At 44.1% G+C, this 22933-nt stretch overlaps 1 protein-coding gene across 2 annotated transcripts in view; it reads left to right on the forward strand.

Annotated features, from left to right (window-relative positions):
* The first annotated feature begins 21590 nt into the window (after positions 1–21590).
* kirrel3l (kirre like nephrin family adhesion molecule 3, like) overlaps positions 21591–22933 on the forward strand; it is a 33005-nt gene continuing 31662 nt past the window's right edge. For both annotated transcript variants that reach the window (XM_008284983.1, XM_008284984.1), the window contains exon 1: positions 21591–22225. In XM_008284983.1, the coding sequence (XP_008283205.1) occupies positions 22186–22225 (40 nt within the window). In that variant the 5' untranslated portion in view covers positions 21591–22185. The remainder of the gene's footprint in view (positions 22226–22933) is intronic.

A 22933-nucleotide genomic window follows, 5' to 3' on the forward strand; every position in this document is an offset into this window, starting at 1 on the left:
GGAGAGGCGAAAGATGGGGATAGATAGGGGAAAAATGAGTTATGTTTTCATGTTCACAGCCTGTCCTTTTGATGTACACACCAAAACAACCTGAGGCCCACAGCAGCCAATCCCAGTGGCTAACATGACAGTCGGCTTGGCAGCCAGTCTGCACGCTGGAGACTCCGCTCCGCCTCTATTCCCGCCCTGTCCTGCCGCGCTCGCTGCCATCCCCTCCCTATCCTCTCTACCTTCATGGCGTCCCCCCCTCCTCGCTTCCCCGACTACCCAACCCTCCATCTCACATGCCAACGCACATTTGGCACCTCAGAACCAAGCCTTCCATTTCTGCCAGCCACTCTCACTGTCATGCCAATGGTTTTGGAAACAAGCGTGCACCATGAAACTGGCACACCATATGCAACAGAAAACGCTGCCCACTTACACTAAACTTTCTAAATAAAAACGATAGGCGGGGAGAAGCCTCTTTGTGTGCGAGAGATCTCCGTTGGACCGATCCCAGAACGAGAGAAGGAGGAACAATGTCGAGCGCAGACCCACATTCAGCAGTATTGCATTAGCGCACGGCTCCACATGAGCACACACATGACACACTCGAAGTATTATTCATTTTCATTACAGAATTCATAACAATGATAAGGCCAGTGCCAAATAAAAAATAATTACAACAAAGGAAAGAATACTAATTAAGATATGGATAATCATTGTATGCATACATGGCCAGCAGTGCTGTGATCATCACTGTTATTGTTTTTTATTGTCTTTCATCTCTGTTAAGAGGCGATGAAAATCAATGGCAGGCTCTCCCTGCGGCTTGGCAACCATCTGCAACACACTGAAGAGGATGGAGATGGTTCTGTGTTATAGCTTCAACACAAACACACACACACACACGGGCACATCCACATGTGTCCTCATGTATGGTACAAACACACACACACACACAGACACACAAACTTCTCCCACCATTGGCTGCTGCAGAAGAAGATTGCTATCGTGGTGAGGCAGGGTTTTAATTGATCTTGGTCACAGTTTAATGTGAGGCAAGGATTAGCTGTTATCGGTGGAAAGGGAAGAGGGAGAGGGGAAGGGTTTGGGGAGGAGATATCACAGTCTCTGACGTTAAAACCCGCCGCCCTTGATGACAGGAATTCTGTGATGTGACCCACAAAGATGTGAGAGTGCTGCTGGGAAAGTGCGAGTGGAAAGCTGGGCAGTGGAGAGACAGGCGACATCAAGCTGAACTTAATCCCAATTTCCCTGTGACGTTTTGGGCCAGATCCTGGCTATTTCGAGCCCTGTGTGGAACGAGGAAGAGAGCTGGTGCCAGGGGTTTGGCCTGCGCTATTTAAATCCACAACTTGTTATTAAGCCTTATTGGAGCATACAAGACATGAAAGTGAGGCACATTTGATTATTGGCAGGTGAATCATCAGAGAGCTAAAGGGCATAAAAGAGCGGCCGGAGAAGAGGTATGGGACTCCCTTTGCATCATGTACTGGCATTCAGAGTCAGAGTTTCTGTGGTCTTTGCGATTCCCTATGGTTCAATGAAATGGGAGATAAATAAGTTATAGGGCAGACGGGGTCAACATTAATCACCAAATTACACAGGTTCAAACGTGTGTCCTGTGCCCACCACATATCAGCGGGGATGAATATAACTTTTTTTTTTTTTTGGAGCCACAGATTTCAAAGAGTGCTTTCACTGTAGCTTAAATGCCAGGGCAACATGAAAAAAAACAAAAAAACAGTACAGTGTGCCAGTTGGTGAAGCTTCAAACTGAATGAGGGAGAAAAACATCACAGCTGAATGGCTGCTTCGTTGTTTCTCTGTACACAGCTTTTTTTTTTCTTTTTTCTACCAAAGAGAACATTGTGAAATTCCTAATCAGACAAAAAGAAACAGGGAACTTAGGAACAGAGAATGAAAACAAAAAGCAGAAAAGCTACTAGTATGACTACTAGTAAAGCAGCTTTAACACTCCAATCTCATGACTTTGTACATGGCAAAGAGCTACGCTTGGTTTTTCTTCAAGTGTGTTTCATTGATAGTGGAAGCTGGCGCCTTCAGGGGGTGTAGACAAGCAAAACAAATCATCCTCGCCATGAATCTGTTGCTTCTTCTGCTTCTCTTTTCTCCTCTTGGACAGTTTTCTCATTCAGCACTCTCCACTGACAGTAGACTATAGTTCAAGAGCCTCTTAACAGTCTCTCTCACCCCACTCCACCCCCAGCCGCCTGCTTTTCTCCGAGTTCCCAAGACAACACTTAACCCAAAGGATGGATGAAAAATCAGAGGCAGCAGAATGTTCAATGTCTCCGCAGAGAATCCGCTAAATGAGACGGGGTTTGATTTGAGATTGTTGTGCTGCTTTAGATGCATTTGTAACTTTGTTGTGCAAATGGTCAATTCGGTGCGTCGTAACGGCGTCGTCTGCGAGACAAACCGAGAAACAAGAGAGCATCGGCAATCAAGTCCTTTTCTTACACCGAACTCCTGATTTACGGCGTGTAACACTCTGAACTATGATTGACATGCTATTGATTTTTATATCGTATAAGCTAATTAAATTAGGAATGTTTTATAACCTCCAGCACCGAGCGGCATACTGTACAGCCTAACACACACACACACACACACACACACACCTTTATGAGCACCAAACATCTCTGTGCCCCCACTCATTCAGGGCCATAAAAACATATTTATGAGAGCATCAGGCCATTGAGCCACAGCAATGTTTGCCATTTTCTCTGCGCTCTATGATTCCATCCAAGCGTCAAGATTGATTCTGAGAGCTCCTACTGTGTCACCCTCCATAAGGAATATGTATAATTCAACAGTCTGTTTTTTTTTTTTTTTTTTTCCTCTCCTTTTTTTTTTTTTTTTTTTATAAACATACACTCATACTATTACCAGCCCTCAGCGACGAAGCCATCCAAGGAAAAAAGAGGATTGTCTGCTTGGGGGACAGAGCGGCGGAGGGGTGGTGGTGGTGGTGGTGGTGGAAGAGTTGCTGGTGGATTGGTGCAGCTTTTTATTCCCCTCAATGCCCAGAGTGCTGCTAACACTAGTCCCATGTTGTTCGTCATGCAGAGACACTAACAGACTGTCACATGGTAGGACACTGCCAGCTGAACAATCACCAACACCAATCCTGCCTGGCGATTGTCAACCTGTCATTTCTAATGGCCACAGTGGGCCAGATGCTCACAGAATAGGCAAAGGCAGGCGAACACACGCAGCAGCAGCCGCCCAGGTTTTGTACCTGAGCCTGGAAGGGGAAGCCACAGTTGTGAGTCTGTGTGTTCAGGCGCTGGTGTGTATGAAACCCTTTAGGGGGAAACAACTGAGTGTGTGCAGCAAAAAAAATGGTGTTTTCTCTGTGCAATTGTGTGTGTGCATGCATGGATGATTGTGTACAAAACAAAAAAAAAAAAAAATGGTGTTTTCTCTGTGCAATTGTGTGTGTGCATGCATGGATGATTGTGTACAAGTGCATGCATGGTGTGTGTGCGACTTTGTGGGCAAGTGTGTGTTTCTGTCAAGCGTCTTCCCGGCGACGGAGGGCTCACTGGGCTAGGCAGGACTACAGTCATTACATCCACGCTCTCGCACAAGCAGATGGCAAAACAGATGATCCTCGCTCATCTCACTCATGACCATCCATATTTATTTCATGGTTGCTGGCCCACAGACTCCCCATGCCTATCACTTCTCCATGAGTGCCTTGGCAGGGAGAGGGGCTGCCGACGCACACAAGTGTTTGGAAAACAAAATAGGCATGAAAAAGTAAGCAAGTGAGAGCGAACACAAGAAAAAGCTGTGAAAACCAAAAAGGGAAAACAATGGTACCCGCCAATTGGTTGCCCATCAAAGCTGTTAAATAACTTCACATTGATCAAAGACAGCAGCAAATCCATGTGTTGTTGTGAGCTACTGTTCATGACTAAGACTCTGGTCGATGCCGCTTGACGTGATTTATACCGCTTCTTGGAGTGCCAATAAATGAAAGGTCTGATTGGCTCAGTGTAGAACTGGACAGAATGGCTCTTCACTCACTGCCTTTGATCTCCTGCTACTTACTGGGGAAATGAGCAACCTAGCCTGAGACAAACTCACAGAAAGCCCCATACATTACCGTCCTATCCCCTGGAGCTAGGCCAGAGCTAAAAAGCCCAAATTGGTCCGCACCAACGTTGTTTAATGGAACCTGGTCTGACGACGGGCCATTTTTAAATTCACTTGACCAGCTCGATACAGACTGTGTGACATAAATGCAGTAGTCCTTTTGCTGAGGCAGGAAAGTTGGACCTTTTACCTGGTATCCTAATTATCTCCATCGTCTCTTCTCTCTTTTACGTATAGATTTGAGCATTAATGGGTGGATTTTTTTTTCTGCCACCATCATCAACTCTTACCTCGGCCTTCTGCTCACCCCTCTCCCTTTCCCTCCCCTTGCTCTTTTTATTGTTGATGTCTCAACACATACTTCGTGGCCTTACCAGATCTGGCAGCAGTCCTGGACGATGGATGAAATTTAGGTTAATCATAGGAAGTGACACAGAGGTGTCCCCCAGGGCCAGTGGCTGAGTGAGTAACTCAATTAAAAGTAAACAGCCTCAGACAGGGCCACCCATGCAGGCTTGATCTCCGCGAGCTTTGGGGGGAGAGGGAGGGGGTGGGTGGAGGGACATCTCAGCAAACTCTTGCCTGCCTTCTCTTTGCACTCCCTGGGCAGGCGATGGATTCAGCACTGGCACTGGCAAGGCAGAGCCAAGGGGCACAGTGACCGTGTGCTCCAGTTACTCTGTCGCAGATGATTCACCATAACTGAGGGGGGGCTTCGAGCAGGACATGTGACACACACAGATGAGTGGACAGCAGCTTTGTTCCATTATCAGTCAGCCATGGGATTCAGAGAATTGGGGAGGTGGGGGGGGGAGTGAGGAGAAGGAAAGGGCAGCAAGAGTGGGAATCATAAACATCACCCAAACTGCATTTCCCTCCCTCTCTTTCCCTTGAGCCAGACTCAGAGAGGGGGGCCATGGTGGGGATAGTGATAAGGACAGATTGTGACCATACTGTTACCAGGGGTATAGAAAGAGCCAAGAGGCTCAGAATAGATAGCTGGCTCTATCAAGGCTAAGAAAGGGCCCTTGAGTCTAAGTGCCATCATTTCCAATAGCAACAAGCAGATAAAAACAGCTGGTGCCCGTGGTGGAGCTCTGCTACTGATTTGTTTAACCCCGGGGCAGGAGACAGGTGAAATCAAAAAAAAAAAAAAAGTTGTGTTGCCAGAGTAACAGAAAAATATGGTGCTTATTTTCCTTCATTGAAAAGATATTTTTGTGTGTGTGTGTGTTGTATTAAAACGATAACAATGAGGCAAGATTGATGGATGCAAATTAAGCTTCTGTTAAAATAAAAAAAACTCAGTATTTTCTGTGTGATGCTGCTCAGTAGAGCTTTTGCATTAACATATCAGTTAAGAACCAGAAGAGCTCCTGGTTCCACAGTTTTTTGAGTTACAGGTGAAGTTGGCAACAGTCAACATCACTGAGTGCAGCATGCAAGTTTGGCTGCCTCCTCATTATGACACACAGTATGCAGTGTTTCCACTACAGAATGAACTCTGACTGCATGACTCAGGGGGCACATGGACAGAGAGGTGCAGTGCAGGATGTCAGAGCAGCAGGAGGTTTCTATAGTGGAGGAGGTGCAGTGTTCACCTGTGCTGCGGGAGCAGGATGATTCTGGAGCCAGAAAGTGCTTTGGCAGGAAGATTATAGGGTTCCTGCAGCCTTCTCCATTACATCTTTTCTTTTTATTATCTGTATGGGCATAATATTAATTCCTCCAGTGTGTATGCAAGACTCTCTGGAGCATTATCAAGCTTCTCACACCCATTACAGTCATAAACATGCTCGCAAATTAGAGCTCCATAGTGGCGAGAACCACGAAGTAGGTTGTAAGTCTGGGTTTGGGTCCTTTATGTGCCTTTTGTTAGTTATTCTGATCGGGCTCTTTGGTCCATACCCAGCGCTGTTAGGCAATCTGACAAGGAGGATCATGTACAAAAATAGTGAGAATTTCTAAAACTATTTCCAGAGGTGTTTGGAGAAATCTTTGCACTGTCATAGCAGTTAAAGCATGAGGACCACAAAGCTATTCAGGCTTTTGTTTTCTTTCACATTGATTTCGCTTTCATTTTGTTGTTGTTCCAGAGGATTTGAAGTCAATAACGCATCCATGGTATAATCAAAAGGGAAAAAATGTATTCTGTCAACCAAACAAACAATGATAGCAGGTTCCATTGTTGGCTCTTTCAAATAAAAAATGACTAAATATTGCCTGAGCTACGCGTTTTATCAGCTCAGGTGTGTCAGGGTAAGGCTCACCCACCCATCTAGGACTAAAGGAGAAGGATATTTCAGTAATTATGTTTTAATTACATGTTAAAAGGAGAAATGCTGTCACCTATTTTTTTACCAATTTTCCGTTCAGTGGATTAAATTTCCAGTCCATGCGAATGTGGGACATCGCATCAAGTCCGAACCTGCAAGGGCAAAACCTTTAAAAAACAATAAGAGTAGTGATGCAGATGACTGCCTCGCCGCCATCAATCACACAGGCTCATAGTGACTGGCAGGTGTCGCGTCTCCTCATCTCATTCTGGTTATCTCCTCTTGGCTCGATGGCTGACTAGCAAATAAGGTACAAAAAAAAAAGAAGAAAAAAAAAGAGGCGGTAATGTGCCATTTAACGTCACCTTTGAGTGCTGCGGGACTTGTTTCTGTGGCGATTGTAGAGGGCAGGTTGCGGCGCCCTGACCTGTAGTCTTTCCAAAAGGATAATGAGCCTCATGGCTGCCCAAATGAATGGCGTGGGTGGCCAAGGTTCAGCCTGTTTCCCCATAATGAGCTTCCATCCTTTCAACAATAAGCCGCAAGGCTTTTCTAGCCTTTTTAATGTCTACTATAAGAAACAACTATGGACAAAAAGCAGAGTTCAAATATGTAAATAGCCTAAAGCATGATCATGCACACCATTGCGTGGAATAGTGAGAGTAAACAATAAGAAATGCAACACCAGCTGACATTTTGAGGTCAGCATCATTCTGCTCTTCATCTCCGGCTCCTCAGCATTCCTGATTAGCTGTAGTGGCTTTGAGGGGGCCACATTCTAACTGTTTGTCCACGGAGCTAATTAAGAGCGACACACAAAGCAGCAAACAAAATAACATATCAGCTACATTAAATCTCCTCTGAAGGCGCTGAGCAGTACAAACATGTCACTCAGTCAACCTCCCACCCCCACCCTCAGGCCGTGGTGCGCTCGCTGGAGAAGGTAGACAGTGCAGTGATTTTGTCCATCAAACACATGTCATCTTCCCCGAGTGGGCAGGGAACAGAGGTGGCCGAGGGAGACAGTTGTTGCGGCGCACTATTGTGTGATGGCTGAATAATTGTAGTGTTTGTGTGTGTGTGTGTGTGTGTGTGTGTGTGTGTGTGTGTGTGTGTGTGTGTGTGTGTGTGTGTGTGTGTGGCGGGGGCTGAGGGGACCAGATAAGGGGTAGACAGGAGAGAAAGGACAGTCACTCACAGTACAGGGACTTTTCAAGTGCAAGCCTGTCAAGCATGGACTCCTGTGACAGCCACACTGAACTCCTGGTGAGCTACTATTTCCTCGACCATGGTCAAGATTACAATGATTGTCCTTTCTGCAAAGGCCACCCATGACTCCACAGACACAGATGTTTAGACAGACCGGCTGGGAACGACGGAAATTCCTTGCGCCCGCGGTGGTATAATGTAGACGGGGAACTCTGTGAAATCAGCATGTCGAGCTGTGTGACACCTGACTCTCCCGCCGTGAATTATGCAAGCATGTGCCATATTTATGGAATAACATTTCGAGTCCAATCATCCGTGCTGAATGTTTTCGCGAGGATGCCTCAGATAGTCGAGACTTCAGGATGAAAAGTGAAGTAACACCTTTATTGAAAAGGTGGATTCCACTTACCCTTTTGTGTGATAAATCATTACGGTGAGCTGCTAAGGAGAAGAAATAAAAGCGTTAATGGCATTTTCATTGACGAGATAAAGCCACCTGTAGACGGTGAATTAACTACCTTCTTTGATACCATCGTGAACTCGAAACACGTCTCCTTTCTCACCTTATTGTTCACTAATTAAAGGAAAATACAGGTGTGAAGTCAGTGTAGAAAAATGATGGTGTTTCGCCGCCGCAGAAGCAACCGGTCCCCGTGGAGCGCCGAGGGGTCGAGGGAGATCCGGTCGCTGGCCCTGCAGACTCTCAAACAGCCCCTATAATGACAGCTCTCAGCGAGGGTCTGATTTCGTTGAGGCTTTGATGTGACTGCTAATGGCTGCTGACAGATAGGCTAACACCCCACTCATCAAGCCGCGTCTTATTGTATTTTCTCCCGGCCTTACCAGGACTGAGCTCTTGACTTTACCAAGAATTGATTTAATCTGACCTTTGGCAGAGTTGAGTTAAATCCACATTAACCTGTCTAGGATTAATGAAGAGAGTGGAAAAGAACCTATTTGTTATAGTAATCCAACAAAGATGACTCAAGCTGGTGGCATTAGCTGTGATTGTGAGGTCTTGCCTGGCACTACGTTGCCTTCTGTCGCCTACATCTGCAGGATGTATCTCCGTCCGGCCCTGTCTCTCGAAAATGATGTTCCCGTGACGAACCTGCATTTATGTTTGGAAGGAAAAAAAGTTATTAAATCATGAAAGGTAAGACTGCGACAGAGTAGGAAAGACTGCCAGTTTCAGAGAGCCACAAAGTCCACCTAATGAGGTAGGAGGGGAGCATGGAGGCCTAAACAAACAGTACACTGACCCAGGAAACCAGGATTCACATCTCACCTAATTATTCTTATATTTAAGCTCGGTTTTGAGGTTTAGGCACCAAAACCAGGTCGTTAGAATCAGGAAATCGTGCTTTCGCTAATACTTTCTCAATAACAAGTACATGTTAGAAGCTTAATGAAGTTCAGGCACCAAAAGTACCTGGTGTGGTTTAAGAAAATGTCAAATTTGGGGTTAAAATAGCTGTTCTATTACTCTAAAATATATACTCTATTTTCTGGTTTACCACAGTGACAAGTCCCACAGCATCTAATATATGATTGGCTGGCTGAAAAGGAGCGACAGTAAAGCAAAAAAAATAAATCAAGTCAAGTCACCGTTATTCATACAGCACATTTAAAGCAACAGCTGTTGAGCCAAAGTGCTTTGCAGTAGAAAAATAAGATTGGCATTATGAATTAACCTAAATATCAAGGTTAACACCCTACAGTGTTATTTATGGTGTGAATTTACCTGAATAATTCAGGATTAAAACCCTACAAAAGTTATATAAAATAAAAGTATGCTCAACTATAATAAATATTAGATAAAAGCAGCCCTAACTAGTTTAAATATTAAGGCTAAGACCCTACAGTGTCAACAATTCTAGAGATTAATTCTCACGATTTTAAAACTATAGCTACAAAAATATAGATAGAAACCCATTAAATCCAAGGATCCTCCAGAATGAGCAAACTTTCTTTTTATTTCTTTTTTTTTTTTCTCCCTAATCTTGTCTGTATTTTTCTTATTTATATTCACAACAGCGAAGAAGACCGACTCACCTTTAACATGACGAGACCTCCAGCAGAACCAGGCTCAGGGAGGGCAGCCGTCTGCCTCCACCAGTTTGAGGAGGATAAAGGGGAGAGAGAGAACAATGACAGCAAACTAAATAAACAAAACAACCAAAAACAAGATATCATAATCGCCCGATCTCTCGGCACTACAGGTCATGGCAAAGATGTGTTGATCCGAAACGTATTTGTGTTACATCACTAACAAACCTAATGCAGCAGAAAATGCATTTCCCTCAAAATGTAATTGCGAGTTGAGTTAAGCTGTAAAGGAACATAAATTTTGGGAGACAGGGCTGCTCTGTCTGTGTCTGGTCAGATATGTATTATGCTGTGTTTGTTTAAAACTTGCAAACAGATGTTCGGGAACACTCACCCTCTGACATATTACGCTTCGTGTCAGGCAAGGAAAATGCAACCCATCATTTCATGCATGGATACAGACATGCACACGTATGCATATTCTGTCAAACATGCACGTGGGCAGTCACACACACCCTCATTCCCATAGTGGACTGTTGTTTATATCCCCTCCTACCCTACTTGAGCCGTGGCCTGGCCAGCCAACCATAATATTTGCCATGTGGCAGTCACAACAGGTTTGACTCCTCATTCGGCCCAGTCCGTGCACATTGAGTTAACAGGTTTCAGCTGCAGTGGGGGCATGTCAACCCAAGAATGCACTAATCAATCATATTTCACTTCAGGCACGCTCAGGCTAAACCACAACCTACCGTCATCCTCCCTCCCTCCTACGGTTCCTTCTTTGCTTTCTCTGTGTCTCCTGAGCACATAGTGCGGGAAACGCTTAATGAATCAGACAAGCTGTTCACATGGACAATAATGAGCAGGTTTTGGTTGAGGGGAACCACAATTTCTGCTTTCCACTAAAGTACTTGAGCTAGTGTTACAACAATAATGAATAGTACCACAGGGATCTCTGTTTAATATACTCCTATTAAAAGGTCAGTGCTAAACCAGACGTGCATGTTGTCGGATGAAGTGTTTGGCAAACGCATGCAACATTTTATGCCGCTAACACAACCAAGTCAATGCCAAGAGTCTCCGGAATGTAAAGCGAGAGCACTGTTTAGGAATTCCTCTTAACAAACTAAATTAGGTTATACAATGTAAACAATGAAAAAGCATATCTGTAGCAATAAGCCACTTAAGAAGGCTTTGATGTATTCATGGATAAATTGCCATATCCCCCCACCCCCTCGCACTGGCCCTCAGGACAACATCTTAACTGATATAAATCAGCTTTACTGCAACTGGTCAGAATTTCCTTACTCACATCAGAGCATTCAAGTGATCATCTATCAGCAAAGCTAATCTATTTTCCTCTCAAAAGGGGCCCTTTTTCATTTCAATTCATGGATCCACTTAATTTGAGCACGACCTGTTTTAATACAACACGTATTATGTGGAACGGTTGTACCCTTGAGCAATGTACTTTACCTGCATTTCACTGGTGCAAAGCTCAGCTTTGCAAATGGGTTCCAGAATTTGTGAGTCACTTGGGATGAAAGCCTGTGCCAAGCCATGAAATAATAACACTAATATTTACATAAGGTCTCAATTTCTCCTAACTCTTTTATTTCCTGCCGAGCATAATGGTTTGGGAACAGTGATTGACAATTCATGACAATCATGTTGTTAGCTGCGCTTTTGACAGACAGTAGGGGCACAACCTTGGCTTACAACCCCCAGTGTAAAATTTAATGAAGTCACGGGGGTAATTGGGGTGTGTCGAGGTTCGGGGCATGTTGCTTTGGTGTGACAGGGGTGTGATAAACTTCCTCTCAGATTCTATTTTCTAAAAACAGTTCTAATCATGGCGAGGATGTGGCCTTATATATGAACTGCCAGGGAAAGTACACAGCACACAAGAACCGGGGACGTGGTTGAGACAGGGATGAAAAATGCAATCAGGAAATACTGGAAGGAAGGCAACTGCAGAGAGCGAGTGGCCAGCTAATAATAGAGCTGATAAGAGAGCAGTGCAACCCAAACAATACACACACACACACACACACACACACTAACTGCTTTAAATTTGGTCTTGCAGAAAAAATGCGTTAATCATTTGCATGACTCTGGCAATCCCCCCTGAGCTGAATGTGTCGATGAAATCTGACCAATATTACAACATTTTGGATTCCTTCCCTCCTCCCAAAAAAAAACAAGTAGTCTACAACAAGTTTCACATAACAACTAATTCAGTTATCATAGAAATTATCACAGTCGCATTAAATGCCTTTTAGGTGATTTCAGCTCTGCGAAAAAAGAAAAAAAACAAAAAAACAAATAGATGTTTTGCAGCTTTCAACCTCACCCATAATCCTCCAACGCAGTCTCCGATGAAAATCATAATTTGTTATCTCCTCCGCTAGGCGAGGTCAGGAGACTAACAGGAAGGCTTTGTGGTAAATCAAACCCTCCTTTTCGAATCAAAACAACCTTTTCTTCATCCTCAAAAAACAATCTGTTAGGCTGCCCTATCTCCCAAGATGTCCCCAGTAACAGATGCTTATCCTTAGCCTATCCAGAAGAGATGAGGGAATGAGGCGAAAGGATCCCGTTCTCCAGATGTGAAAAAACCAAACAAAGGGGCATGTTTTTAGTGGCAGGGGTCTTGTATAATATGATATGATATTCTGTCTTTTCTTTTTTTTTTTTTTTAGAGCTCCTGCTTCCTATTTAACGTAGAAACAACAGAATCTGATGTGCTATCGAATTGCTGGAGTTACAGTGGACATTTTTAAAAACATGAAGCTGGAAACCTTTTTTTTCTTTTTTTTTTTACTTGTTGTATTTCATAACATTGATTTACCAATCCTGACCTGCCTATGGCAAAACAGAGGGGGTTGTAGGCTCCTTTAGTGGAATGGAAAGGATCTATTGACCCCTAAGACAGCTGAGTTACACTAGTAGATCTTTAGCTCTCTTTCTTGGCCAGTCTTTAGGCCTGAACACAAGGGACCTTTGTGTCTCTCTCTCTCCTTTGGCTGGCAGCTGTGGGCTAAGCACTCATCCATAGATCCACACATTTGCAATTTTGAAGAGGTAGAAGGCAACACAAGTCTATCTTTTTTTTTTCTTTTTTTTCTTGCCTTTCCTTCCCTTCTAATCTTGGAAATCTTGGAAAGGAGGCACAATAAGCACAGCCAGGGGAGGTTGATTATTCTGGCTGTGTATTTACTTCACACACACACGCTACCTTTTTTTTTTTTACTTCCCAAGAAGCAACAAAATAAGAAGACGACGACGACAGCAAGTCAAACTGGAAATGGTGGACAGTGTGAGTTAATTAAATAATATGCAAGAAATCTAATGGATGCACTTCGTAGGATGAGTGCAACAAATGTGAGTGGTTCCTATAATCACAGGGAAAATAAGATACGTGTTCAGGCTTACAGTGAAAGGAATGTGGTATTGATTTAGAGCATGTGGGTATTAACTTAAAGGCTTTTTAGACTTAAGTAGGGGATATGCGTATACGCTGGTGTATTTTTTGTTTATATCTCTGCTATATTCATGCAGGACCGTGAAGGTATGTTGAATAAGTATGCCCAAGCCATTCCAGATGTTAGATTTTAAATCCTGTCATCTCCACTTAGTGTAACAGTCCAGGAACTCCATTTGGAGTAAAAGCCCTTTAAACAAGGTAGTTTTGCCGAGCATTTGGTGGGATCAGCAGTCTTTGATCCACTCTCTTCCTCCTTGGCTGTTGGCTCCCCTGACCTTTTGCAAACCCAATGTGACATCCACCTTTTGAGCTAAGACTATTTGACAAATAAGTGATGACCGTTCACATTTTTAATTTAGAGGTATGATGAAAAATTAACCGTGGCCAACTCCAGACCTTGATTTTTAAACAGGTCTACAGTCTACCTATCTTTTCCACCTTACTTTCCCTCTCTCTCTGCTAGAGACCTTCACCAGTCCAAAAATCTTGGCCGGATCCGATATGGTCCCATGAAAAATCTATCTGAATAGGATAATTAGACCCAATCCAAAATGCGGCTGACTCTAACAACGAGAGAACACACCGGCGGCCGCATGATGCACTATCAATCAATTTGACCAATTAACAAGCAGCCACTGTGGGAAAGAACAGCATAATTATAATAGTAATGCCGTGGAAGAAAATGTAAAGTCATGCAAACGGAAATTATTGATGTGCTTCTAAGACAGTTTTATGCCAAAGGAAGCCTTAGGTGCACATCCTGCACAATAATAAACGTTGTTAAATGAATGAAGATATACCTTAGGCTCTTAGGTGCATTCAAATCTGCTCGGGTTTTGAACATACGAGGCGGCTATCCACGGCAGATATTAGAGTTTTTAGGAGGTCTTTCAGGTGTAGGATTAAACAGCGACTGCGACATACAAAACAATGACAAGTAGCGTTTACTGGATGTCACTGCACGTACAAAATAGAACAACAGAGGTTGGTTAGGTTAGCCTGTATGCTGAATATAATGAGTTTTGTGTTTATGGTGCAGATGTTAGAAAAGAAACTGCAACTCGATGAAGACATCCAGACAACGTAACCAATCATGATTTGTCTTGTCCGAGTTAGACTTTTTTTTTAAAGCCAATTAGAAATGCTTTCCATGAAGTAGGACTGTTTTGGGGGGAGAAAACAGTCCTGAAAAAGGTTCTATGGGGACAGGTCTTGTGATCAGATCACATACAAAGGTTCAGGCTGTCCTAAAATGACCCATAAGTTCCTGCAGTGGAAAACAACTTATTGACACATAGACCAAAGACGCACTACAATAAACTGCGTCAATGCCTGACCCAATTAGACTGAGTGTAACTGGATCACAAATATTCGGGTCTCGGTCCCTCAAAAATACAGTAGACCAGCAAAAGCCCGTACTGTCTGCCATCCATCTCTTTCCCTCCGCATCCCACTATTGCTGATCTGTTCCCTCCATCCTTCCTCCCGTCCCTCTCCCCCCTTTTCTGCCCCATAACTAATCCTTATTATGCCTCTCACATAAACTGTGGGTCTGGCACCAGGCTGCCAGCCACACAGGCTAACAGGAACAGGGTGAGAGAGGAGATTGGAGAAGGATTCTTAAGTTGTAACAACCCAAGTGGCACAAAAGATGCTCCACAGACCCTGTTTCCTTCCCTCATTTGGGACTTCTTCCATTATATTCCTCTGTCATCCCCTACTCAGCATAATAACTCCTGAAAGGTAGATAACTATTAATAGAGTTCGCACAGCACTGCAGTCATATGGATTGCCCCGCAGCGCTGTGACTAAGTAGAACTGATGTCTCCTGTGACAAGCGCTCGTGTTGCTGTCATCCAGGACGTGCAGACACTCTGCATACATTACTGACTGCTGGCTTCCCCCTCTCCGACCCCCCTTTTGGATGGCACCACAGCTGTCCCAAAGTGAATCCCAAATGAGAGGATCTGTCAGGGTTTGTTTGCTGCAGGCCTTGATTTGATGCTATTACTCTGCAGATGGAGAGACTGGCTCAGTCTGCAGGAGCCGAGAGCTGCTGGTGGACAACACTTGCCTCGGGCCTGGCCTGGTGGCACCGAAACACATTTTGAACAAACAGAAAGCTGAAACTGATAAGGCGGTAAAAACTGTTTTTACTTTCTTGGTGTCTCTCCCTAAAACAACATCCTCCTCTGATTCTTCAACACACCCTTGTGTTTGTGTTACAGAGGCCAAATGACTAAATCTTTCTCATATCTTTCTCTCATATTCCCCCTTCAGCCAGATGTTCCTCATTCATTTTTCTCAGACGCAGCTGCATGTGTAAATAATCTATGATTTCTCCTGCTGTATGGGTGGATTGAGGCGTATTGTGTGTCTGTTTAAGTAAGCAGTCTCCTCTTTTGCACCAGGGGTGTAGACCTGCTTTTGACTTTAGAGCAGCATCGTTAGTTTTTCATTGGGTCTGAGGGCGACAGAAAGTCTGTCAAGATGATGAGGTCAATCCCTTAACCACAACCCTGGCAGCAGCACTTTAGCACAGGTTATCCAACGCAAGCAGATGGATGACATCTTAGCTGAAAGTGCTTAGATACTTGTTCCAGGTCAAGTTAGATTTCCTGCTGTTGCTAGTCGAGCAGAGTCTTGCCGTATCACCCCTCTTGTTTCAGGCCCCCAAAGCATCTCTTTCTTCTCTGTGGCAATCATCAACCGCACCGACCAAGAGGAAGACTGACAGCCGACCCGCCGAGGAGGTGTGCAGGCAAGTCGACCAGAACAATAACAAAACTGGAGTCAGAGGCAGAAAGGGGAAGAGGACAGACCCTAATAATGGCCAGGCCGTGGCTTGACATGCTATGAAAAGTGACAGTGGACGAGTCATCCATTATTTATAGCAGTGCAGAGCTGGGTTATTTATTTTTTCAGCAGCATGAGCAGCAAGGGATCATGGCACAAAACAAGCAGCCAGTCGTGGCCTATTCATGTGATTGTCAGAAGACAGCGAGGCAAGCCCAGTGGTGAAGAAAGCTGTGACTGTAGTCGTGGCCTCGTATGGACACTGCATCCAGGACAGGATTCACCTTGACTGCTGCTGACTCTGTCTCTGTCCCCCTCATTGTCTCTCTTTCATGTCATAGACATGTGGGGTCAGTGTCAACCGTGGGTTGCTCAAAACAACGCGCTTGCTTACCTTTAACTCGCATTTTAATGGCATGATGAGGGTGTGAGTGCCGCTTTAATGCAATTTTCAGTGTTGGAATATAATTCTGTTCATCAGATTGTTATTCAGCTAACTGCATTAACGCGTTGGCAGTTTAATGTGTTGGCAGCTCGCTCAGTATTTTGTTTCATAACACTCCTCTTTTCCTCTATGTAAGGACTCATCATGGAATACTCTCCAAATAATCATGAACTGTTGATAGAGCCAACAATCAACTGACACATTCATCAGTGAATGGCAGAGTTGCTGATCTCAGTGTGAGACTGCAGCGGCGAAATCTATGCGTATGGATTAGCAGAAGTGTTCGATAGCTCCGTCCAGGGCGACCGGATCACTAGCGTTGTCTCAGATATTTATCACGGCTGAGCGGAGCAGTGTGTGTGTCTGGACATGGCTTAGTACAGTAAAGATGCCACGGACGCCATCAGGGTTTTTCTGGCACACAGAAACGCGCCATGACATCAGGAACAGATGTTGCACATGGTGAGGCCCATCAAGGGACAACAACTCTGCATCAGTGCATGAATATTTCAGACAGCTTACTGCTGTACTTATCAGTGAAGACGCAGTCAGGCTGGCCAAGGACCCAGTCAGTCTGATCTTAAATTTCAGGGATGTTGTAATCACTTTATTGGAGAAGTGGATGAAAACACACACTAAACTGATGAAGTGCTGGCTTGCAGAAAGAAGGAGTCGCTTTTACTCTGAGGCATTTTTATGACATGATAACAAAACTGCCTTCATCTGGGCTCAAACCTTGGCAATTTTGTCAAAACTTTTGTCCTTCTTTATCTACTGTAACATAGACTGCAGATCTTTTCCCTATATCTGTAAAAAAGCGAGGTCAACAGCCACATTCCTGTAATCCACACCCTTTCCCGAACACAGCTTGAACCAGAAGCCTCAACCTCTCCTTGACCCCTGAGGAAAAGAATCCCTCAAGCAGATCCCCGGAGAGACTTTCATTACAGACAAAAACAGAATCCATGGGTGGCCAGAGTCATATTCTGATATTAGGGCAGAGGACATGGATTTGATATGAGCCTGGAAATAGTCCTATAGACTGCAGAGTGAGCCTCGGGTCCACGTTGAGCTTTAATGGCCCTCCTTCTGCTCGTCAATCACACATAAAGAAAATGCTTAATTGCAAATTTCAAACCAGTGCAGTGGACTGACGTCATATTATTGGAATGGGAGAGAGGAGACAGGTTTTGAATTGCTCGCGAGCCGGGCAGATGGATACCACTGCCTCGCAAAGGTATATGTCCTTATGAGTTATGAGCTTGTAGCAGCATTTAGAGTTATGGTTGACACAGATCAGCTCAACATTCAATATCACAATTACAGTAAAAGCTGGTGTAATGTTTCTCATATGGATAGTAGCATAAACCTTCGAACCCTGAAGGATCCGAAACACTGCAATATGGACACACTACAGTATATAGAGCAGGATGTTAATCAGCCCAGCAGACTATATTTCATACCCCGAGACTCAATTTAGCAAAAGTGATTAATGTGTGTTTTAACAATAAAACATGATTATTTTATATTCCCGTATGAAATCTTTTGTACAACCAGTGTTTTCATTGAAAACTATGCAGAGTTTTCCCAAAACATTAGACGGTTTTGAAACAAAACAGGGCTCACATTCCTCAGCTTCTATCTCATGCTATGCCGAGTTTACTTTTGAGGGAGAAACGTCTTCTTTTCCTCTGGTAGTAATAATGAGGTTGATTTTATTCAGTTTGATATTCATTCAAACTAAACACACGGTTTGTGTCAGCGCGAACACATTTTCCTCCACTTGAATGTCCTCCACTCTCCGGCCAGACAAAAGCATTGTAATTTCTGAGGCACAGAATGCCATTCGCCATGACGGACGTCTCTCTTTTAATTGACCCCGGGTCAAATAGGGACTGAGATAATATTTTGTTAAATTATTCTCATTTCCCTGCGAATCGCATTTCCATATATCTCCACTTCATGCCTTATTTATCACCTCCTTACAATTACCATGCAAACGATGTCTTAACTGTCACCCCTTTCTCCCTCTGAACAGTTTAGTAAATATCAAACCATATTTATTATTAATAAACCCACAGCTGAAAACACCCTTTTTATCTATAAATTATTCACACGCTCAAAAGCTTGGGGAGTATGGGCGCCCTCCATTTGATGCCACTGAGGCCAATATAATTAAGACTATTGGCTCAAACCGATGCTGATGCATGCATCATCTGCTTCGCCCTCATCTATCTGTCCATCTGTGCGAGCCATAGGAGATCATACATTTCAATCACAGCGTCGGGCCCGGTGACAGACTTTGCACAATGGATGTTGGTTTTATTATCACAGCACAACTGGTGAGGACGCCCCGCTGTTTTACGGCTCACCCAAGCCCCTGCTCTTCAGTCACTCATTGACGGCTTCACACGTGCGCACAATCGCCTGGCAAACACACACACACACACACACACACAAAGCTGTTTATGTGACCAATGAATGATTTCTTGCGATTACCGTCTCGCACATTCGAGCACCGAGGACCCAACCTGAATTGCACTCGCACACGTGAAAACAAGAATCTATTTTTACACGCAAGCACACTTATGCAAACACGCGCACAAACACACACACACAAACACACACACACACACACATTCAGACACGCTCATTTGCCCATGTGCTCAGTCACACTAACCTGGGTTGGCTTCCCAGCTGTGCAAGCTGTTTCTTCCATCAACATGTGTTTACTGGCAGGGGACCCTTATGTTTGCATTACAGGGAGGCAATAAACAGGAAGGCCAACCCCAGGGTTTGAAAACTACTGTTTGGGGTGGGGTGGTTGTGGTTGGGGGGGGAAGTGGGGGAAACCCTCATGAGGAGTGAGCCCTAATCACTGCGTGGTTCAGGGTTTAATTAAATGCAGAGCGAAATGTCAAAAAGAAAAGACTCTTATTTTTGTGGGCTGATGTTTTCTCGAATCCACATATGCCGAAAGTCCTCAGTGTCCAAGTCTACACACTTTGATGAATTTTTTACAGTCTTATGGAGCTCTAACCACCTGGATGAGGGCATGTGTGTGTGTGTGTGTGTTTGTGTGAAGGGGGAGGGGGTGGCGGTGGATGTGTTAACATTAAATTAAGTATTTGCTTGGTACAATATACAAGTGAAAGACTGATTAACCAGATGACTGCAAGGCCTATTATTTTGGTTAATCAATAGATCCTTGAATAACTAATGAACGACATCAAAGAACAAGCCGACAAACAGCCACAGGCAAGTGATAGACTGCAGTGTTTTCATCTCTTTATAGAAGCCTTAGCTTTTGTTGAAATATGATAATGATTCTGTTCTCTGCTGTTCATTTTAGCACCCACAGTATGACAGTGAACAATAATTAACAGAATAAACTTAGATGAACTTATACTGCGATAACAACAAAAAAAATTTTTCTACATTTCCATGTTGATTGAAATAGTAATAGTTCAATTGTGTTTGGGTTTCCAGGTAAAGCTGATGAAACAAAAGACAACAAGTTCATCAAAAAAAGTGTTGACGGGTTAACTTTTTTTTCCTGACCAGCTAATTGATGAAGTGCTGAGGTTTTCGAGTCAAGTGATCATTACGCAATTTGGCAAACATCTGCAGTTGATTCTGCACTAATGCGCGTCTTGATTTCCAAATCTGTTGGGTAACGGGAAGCTGGGATTGACTCAGAGACAAAAAAATGACTGACAAAAGAGAAGTGTTGCTCTGGAGTTTAGTTTAAACGAAACCAATGCTGGGAATTTATATCATTTCACTTTGAAGTTAAAAGGGTATGAGGGATTATTTCAAAAAGTTCTCAACCTCCTCAGAAGCGAGGTTTGTAGCTCCTATTTTGGGGCATAACTGTATAGCATAAAGCCTTATATCACTGTCCACAAAAATTCAAATGTTATTTCTTTGCAGGTGGCAGCCTCTGAAACAAAAAAAAAATGGACAAGAAAGAAGCCTTAGCTGTGATCAAGTATTTCCATTAGATGATGTTTAACACCAAGGAAATCCACATAGACACACTGGGTAAGAACTCACCTTGCTAAAGAAGCTGGTTGCTGATTTGAAGCAGGGCAGGGAGAGCACCAAAGATCATCCAATCGGGACGCCCAAAATCAATCAAGTGGAGGCCATTTGGTCACAAATGATGGACATGTGTCTGTCCAGCACATACCTGAAACTGTGGACATCAGTTGGTTTCAGTCTCACCTGCTGACTTTCAAAAGCATCACCTGGAAAGAAATGACAACTAATTTCTGAGTTTTGTGGACAGTAATATAAGGCTCTATAGTATACAGTTAGGCACCAAAATGGGAGCTACACAACTTTCCTAAAGTACCCTTGAAAAAGATTACATGAAATCATAGGACTTGTTTGACCAACTAATAGAGGATTGCTGAGCTTTTAGAGTCAAGCGATCATTACACAATATGGCAAACATCTGCAGTTGATTCTGCACTAATACTTACACATATCTCATCTTGATTTCTAAATCTTTTGGTTAATGGGAAGCTGGGATTGATTCGGAGACTAAAATTGACCTATGGCTGACAAAAGAGAGGAGTTTGGTTGAAGTGAAACCAATGCTGGGGTTTCTTATCATTTCTCTTAAACCTCACTTTAAAGTTTAGTGACATGGTAAAGACTGCTTAAACTCACAGGACGTAACATCAACTCATGATTAAATCATGAATCTGCGATTATGGCTCAAACTGAAATTTGGGTTCACATCTGGAAAATCAATGCATATGTTGAGCCAGTTGCTAGTAATGACACCACTATTCTAAAATACTCCTGGAAATGATGGTGGATTTGCAGTACCTTAAATAAACCTAATCCCCAGATGAACACAGCAGTCTGCATTTAGCTGCTAAACATGGACCACATTGTCTGTCTATCTTTATATCCTGCATTTTAACATGATTCAAGTCTCAGCAAACCCCAAATGCAGGCATTTAACTGGGAGTAAGTGTTTTAAATGCCCTCCTCGTGACGCCCCCTTCAGCCAATAGGAACCCCCTGGGGGTGGGGGCTACCGGGTCCCCGCCACCACCACCCCACCCCTGGCAGGCATCTGTGGCAAAGGGGCTCCTCCGACTCAGTTGCAGCCAGATTTGGTGAACTCCCCATCACCAGATGACTGTCAGTGCGCATTTTCCAACTGGCAAGAGGGAGTGAGAAGTAAAACCGGGAGAGAGAGAGAGAGAGGCAGAGAGAGAGAGTAGAGAAGAGGGAGCGATAGTGTGTTACAGTGTGGAAGTGAGAGCTGAAGATAGTGAGAGACTTCCAGCGGAGCGGAGGAGGCGAGAGGCAACTTCACCGGAGGTTATCACTGCGCACTGCCGAGCGGAGGAGAGATCGCTTACTAGCGCAGCATGCAGGTTAAAAAGTGGACCGTGGATGAAGCTGCTGATTGAAAAAAAGAAAAAAAAACAATCCGCCCGATTCACTAATGGACTGCTAGTGAGAGAAAAAGAGCGCAGTGAGAGGAGGCTGTGCCACAGTGGCAGGGAACGGACACTGGAGAAGAAGAAGAAGCTGATGCAGAGGGGAAAGTTACCAACTGTGGAGATGTATTTCTAACTGAGAGTTTACACACTGCTCGGACTATTCAGAGTCATTTCTGTACGCTGGATGCTTTTATAGACCAATCTCAGCTGTCCGTCCGGTGATCCTGATCCTGGTACCGCGGTTGGACCGTAACCAGCTCGGTCGGAGCGAGAATCTTTCCACGCAGACACAATCAGCGGCCAGAGCTACTACAAAAAATGTCTTCGTTATACCTCATCTTTTGCCTTATGGTCACAGGTAAGACGTGCTTCTTTTATTTCCTGTTGTTTGTTACCCTGTGGCATGCAGGTCTTTATTGATGGAGAGGCTCCGACCGCGCTCCGTACTGGCGCGCTGCGTCAAGCCAGTCAGTGCGCCGGTACAGTGGGGCAACCGATCTTGCTGCAATGCTACATCTCGCTGCCGTTAATTGCCGGTAAATGTTTAATTAGTTTTGAAAGAGTGATTACATCAGGAGGTTTCTGTGTCTGCGAGCGAATCCTGAATGAATAATGGCACTGCGTAAATCGGGTTTGCTGTGATTTGTGTCTGTTCTCGTACAAATCTCGGATCTCCGAGAGAAGCGATCCGTCTGTTTCAGTGGACGAGGTTATGGCTTCGGGGCGCACGAAAGTTTAACTGGTATGATTTTTACGCATCAGAATGCCGCGTCTTTCCATGCGCACAATACATTTCCTCGTGTCTGTTAAACCGAGGATCGAATCCCGAGAGTGGATACATAAGCAGGTGAGGATAATACAAGCTCCGCGCAGTGCTCTGCATCTTCTCTCCTCCCTCCTGAAGTTAGTCAGTGGTCCCCACACTGATTTCCATGAAACAAAAAAAAAACTAGAGCGAGACGGGATTTCTGTGGCTGATGTGGTTGGGAGTGAAGTTTTTCTGTTCGAGTCGTGCGTAAAAACGGACATAAAGGTGGTTTGTCTCATGCATTTGTGATGGAGCAAA

This window comes from Stegastes partitus, unplaced genomic scaffold (genome assembly GCF_000690725.1).
Source record: "Stegastes partitus isolate 25-593 unplaced genomic scaffold, Stegastes_partitus-1.0.2 Scaffold383, whole genome shotgun sequence".
Lineage (NCBI taxonomy): Eukaryota > Metazoa > Chordata > Actinopteri > Pomacentridae > Stegastes > Stegastes partitus.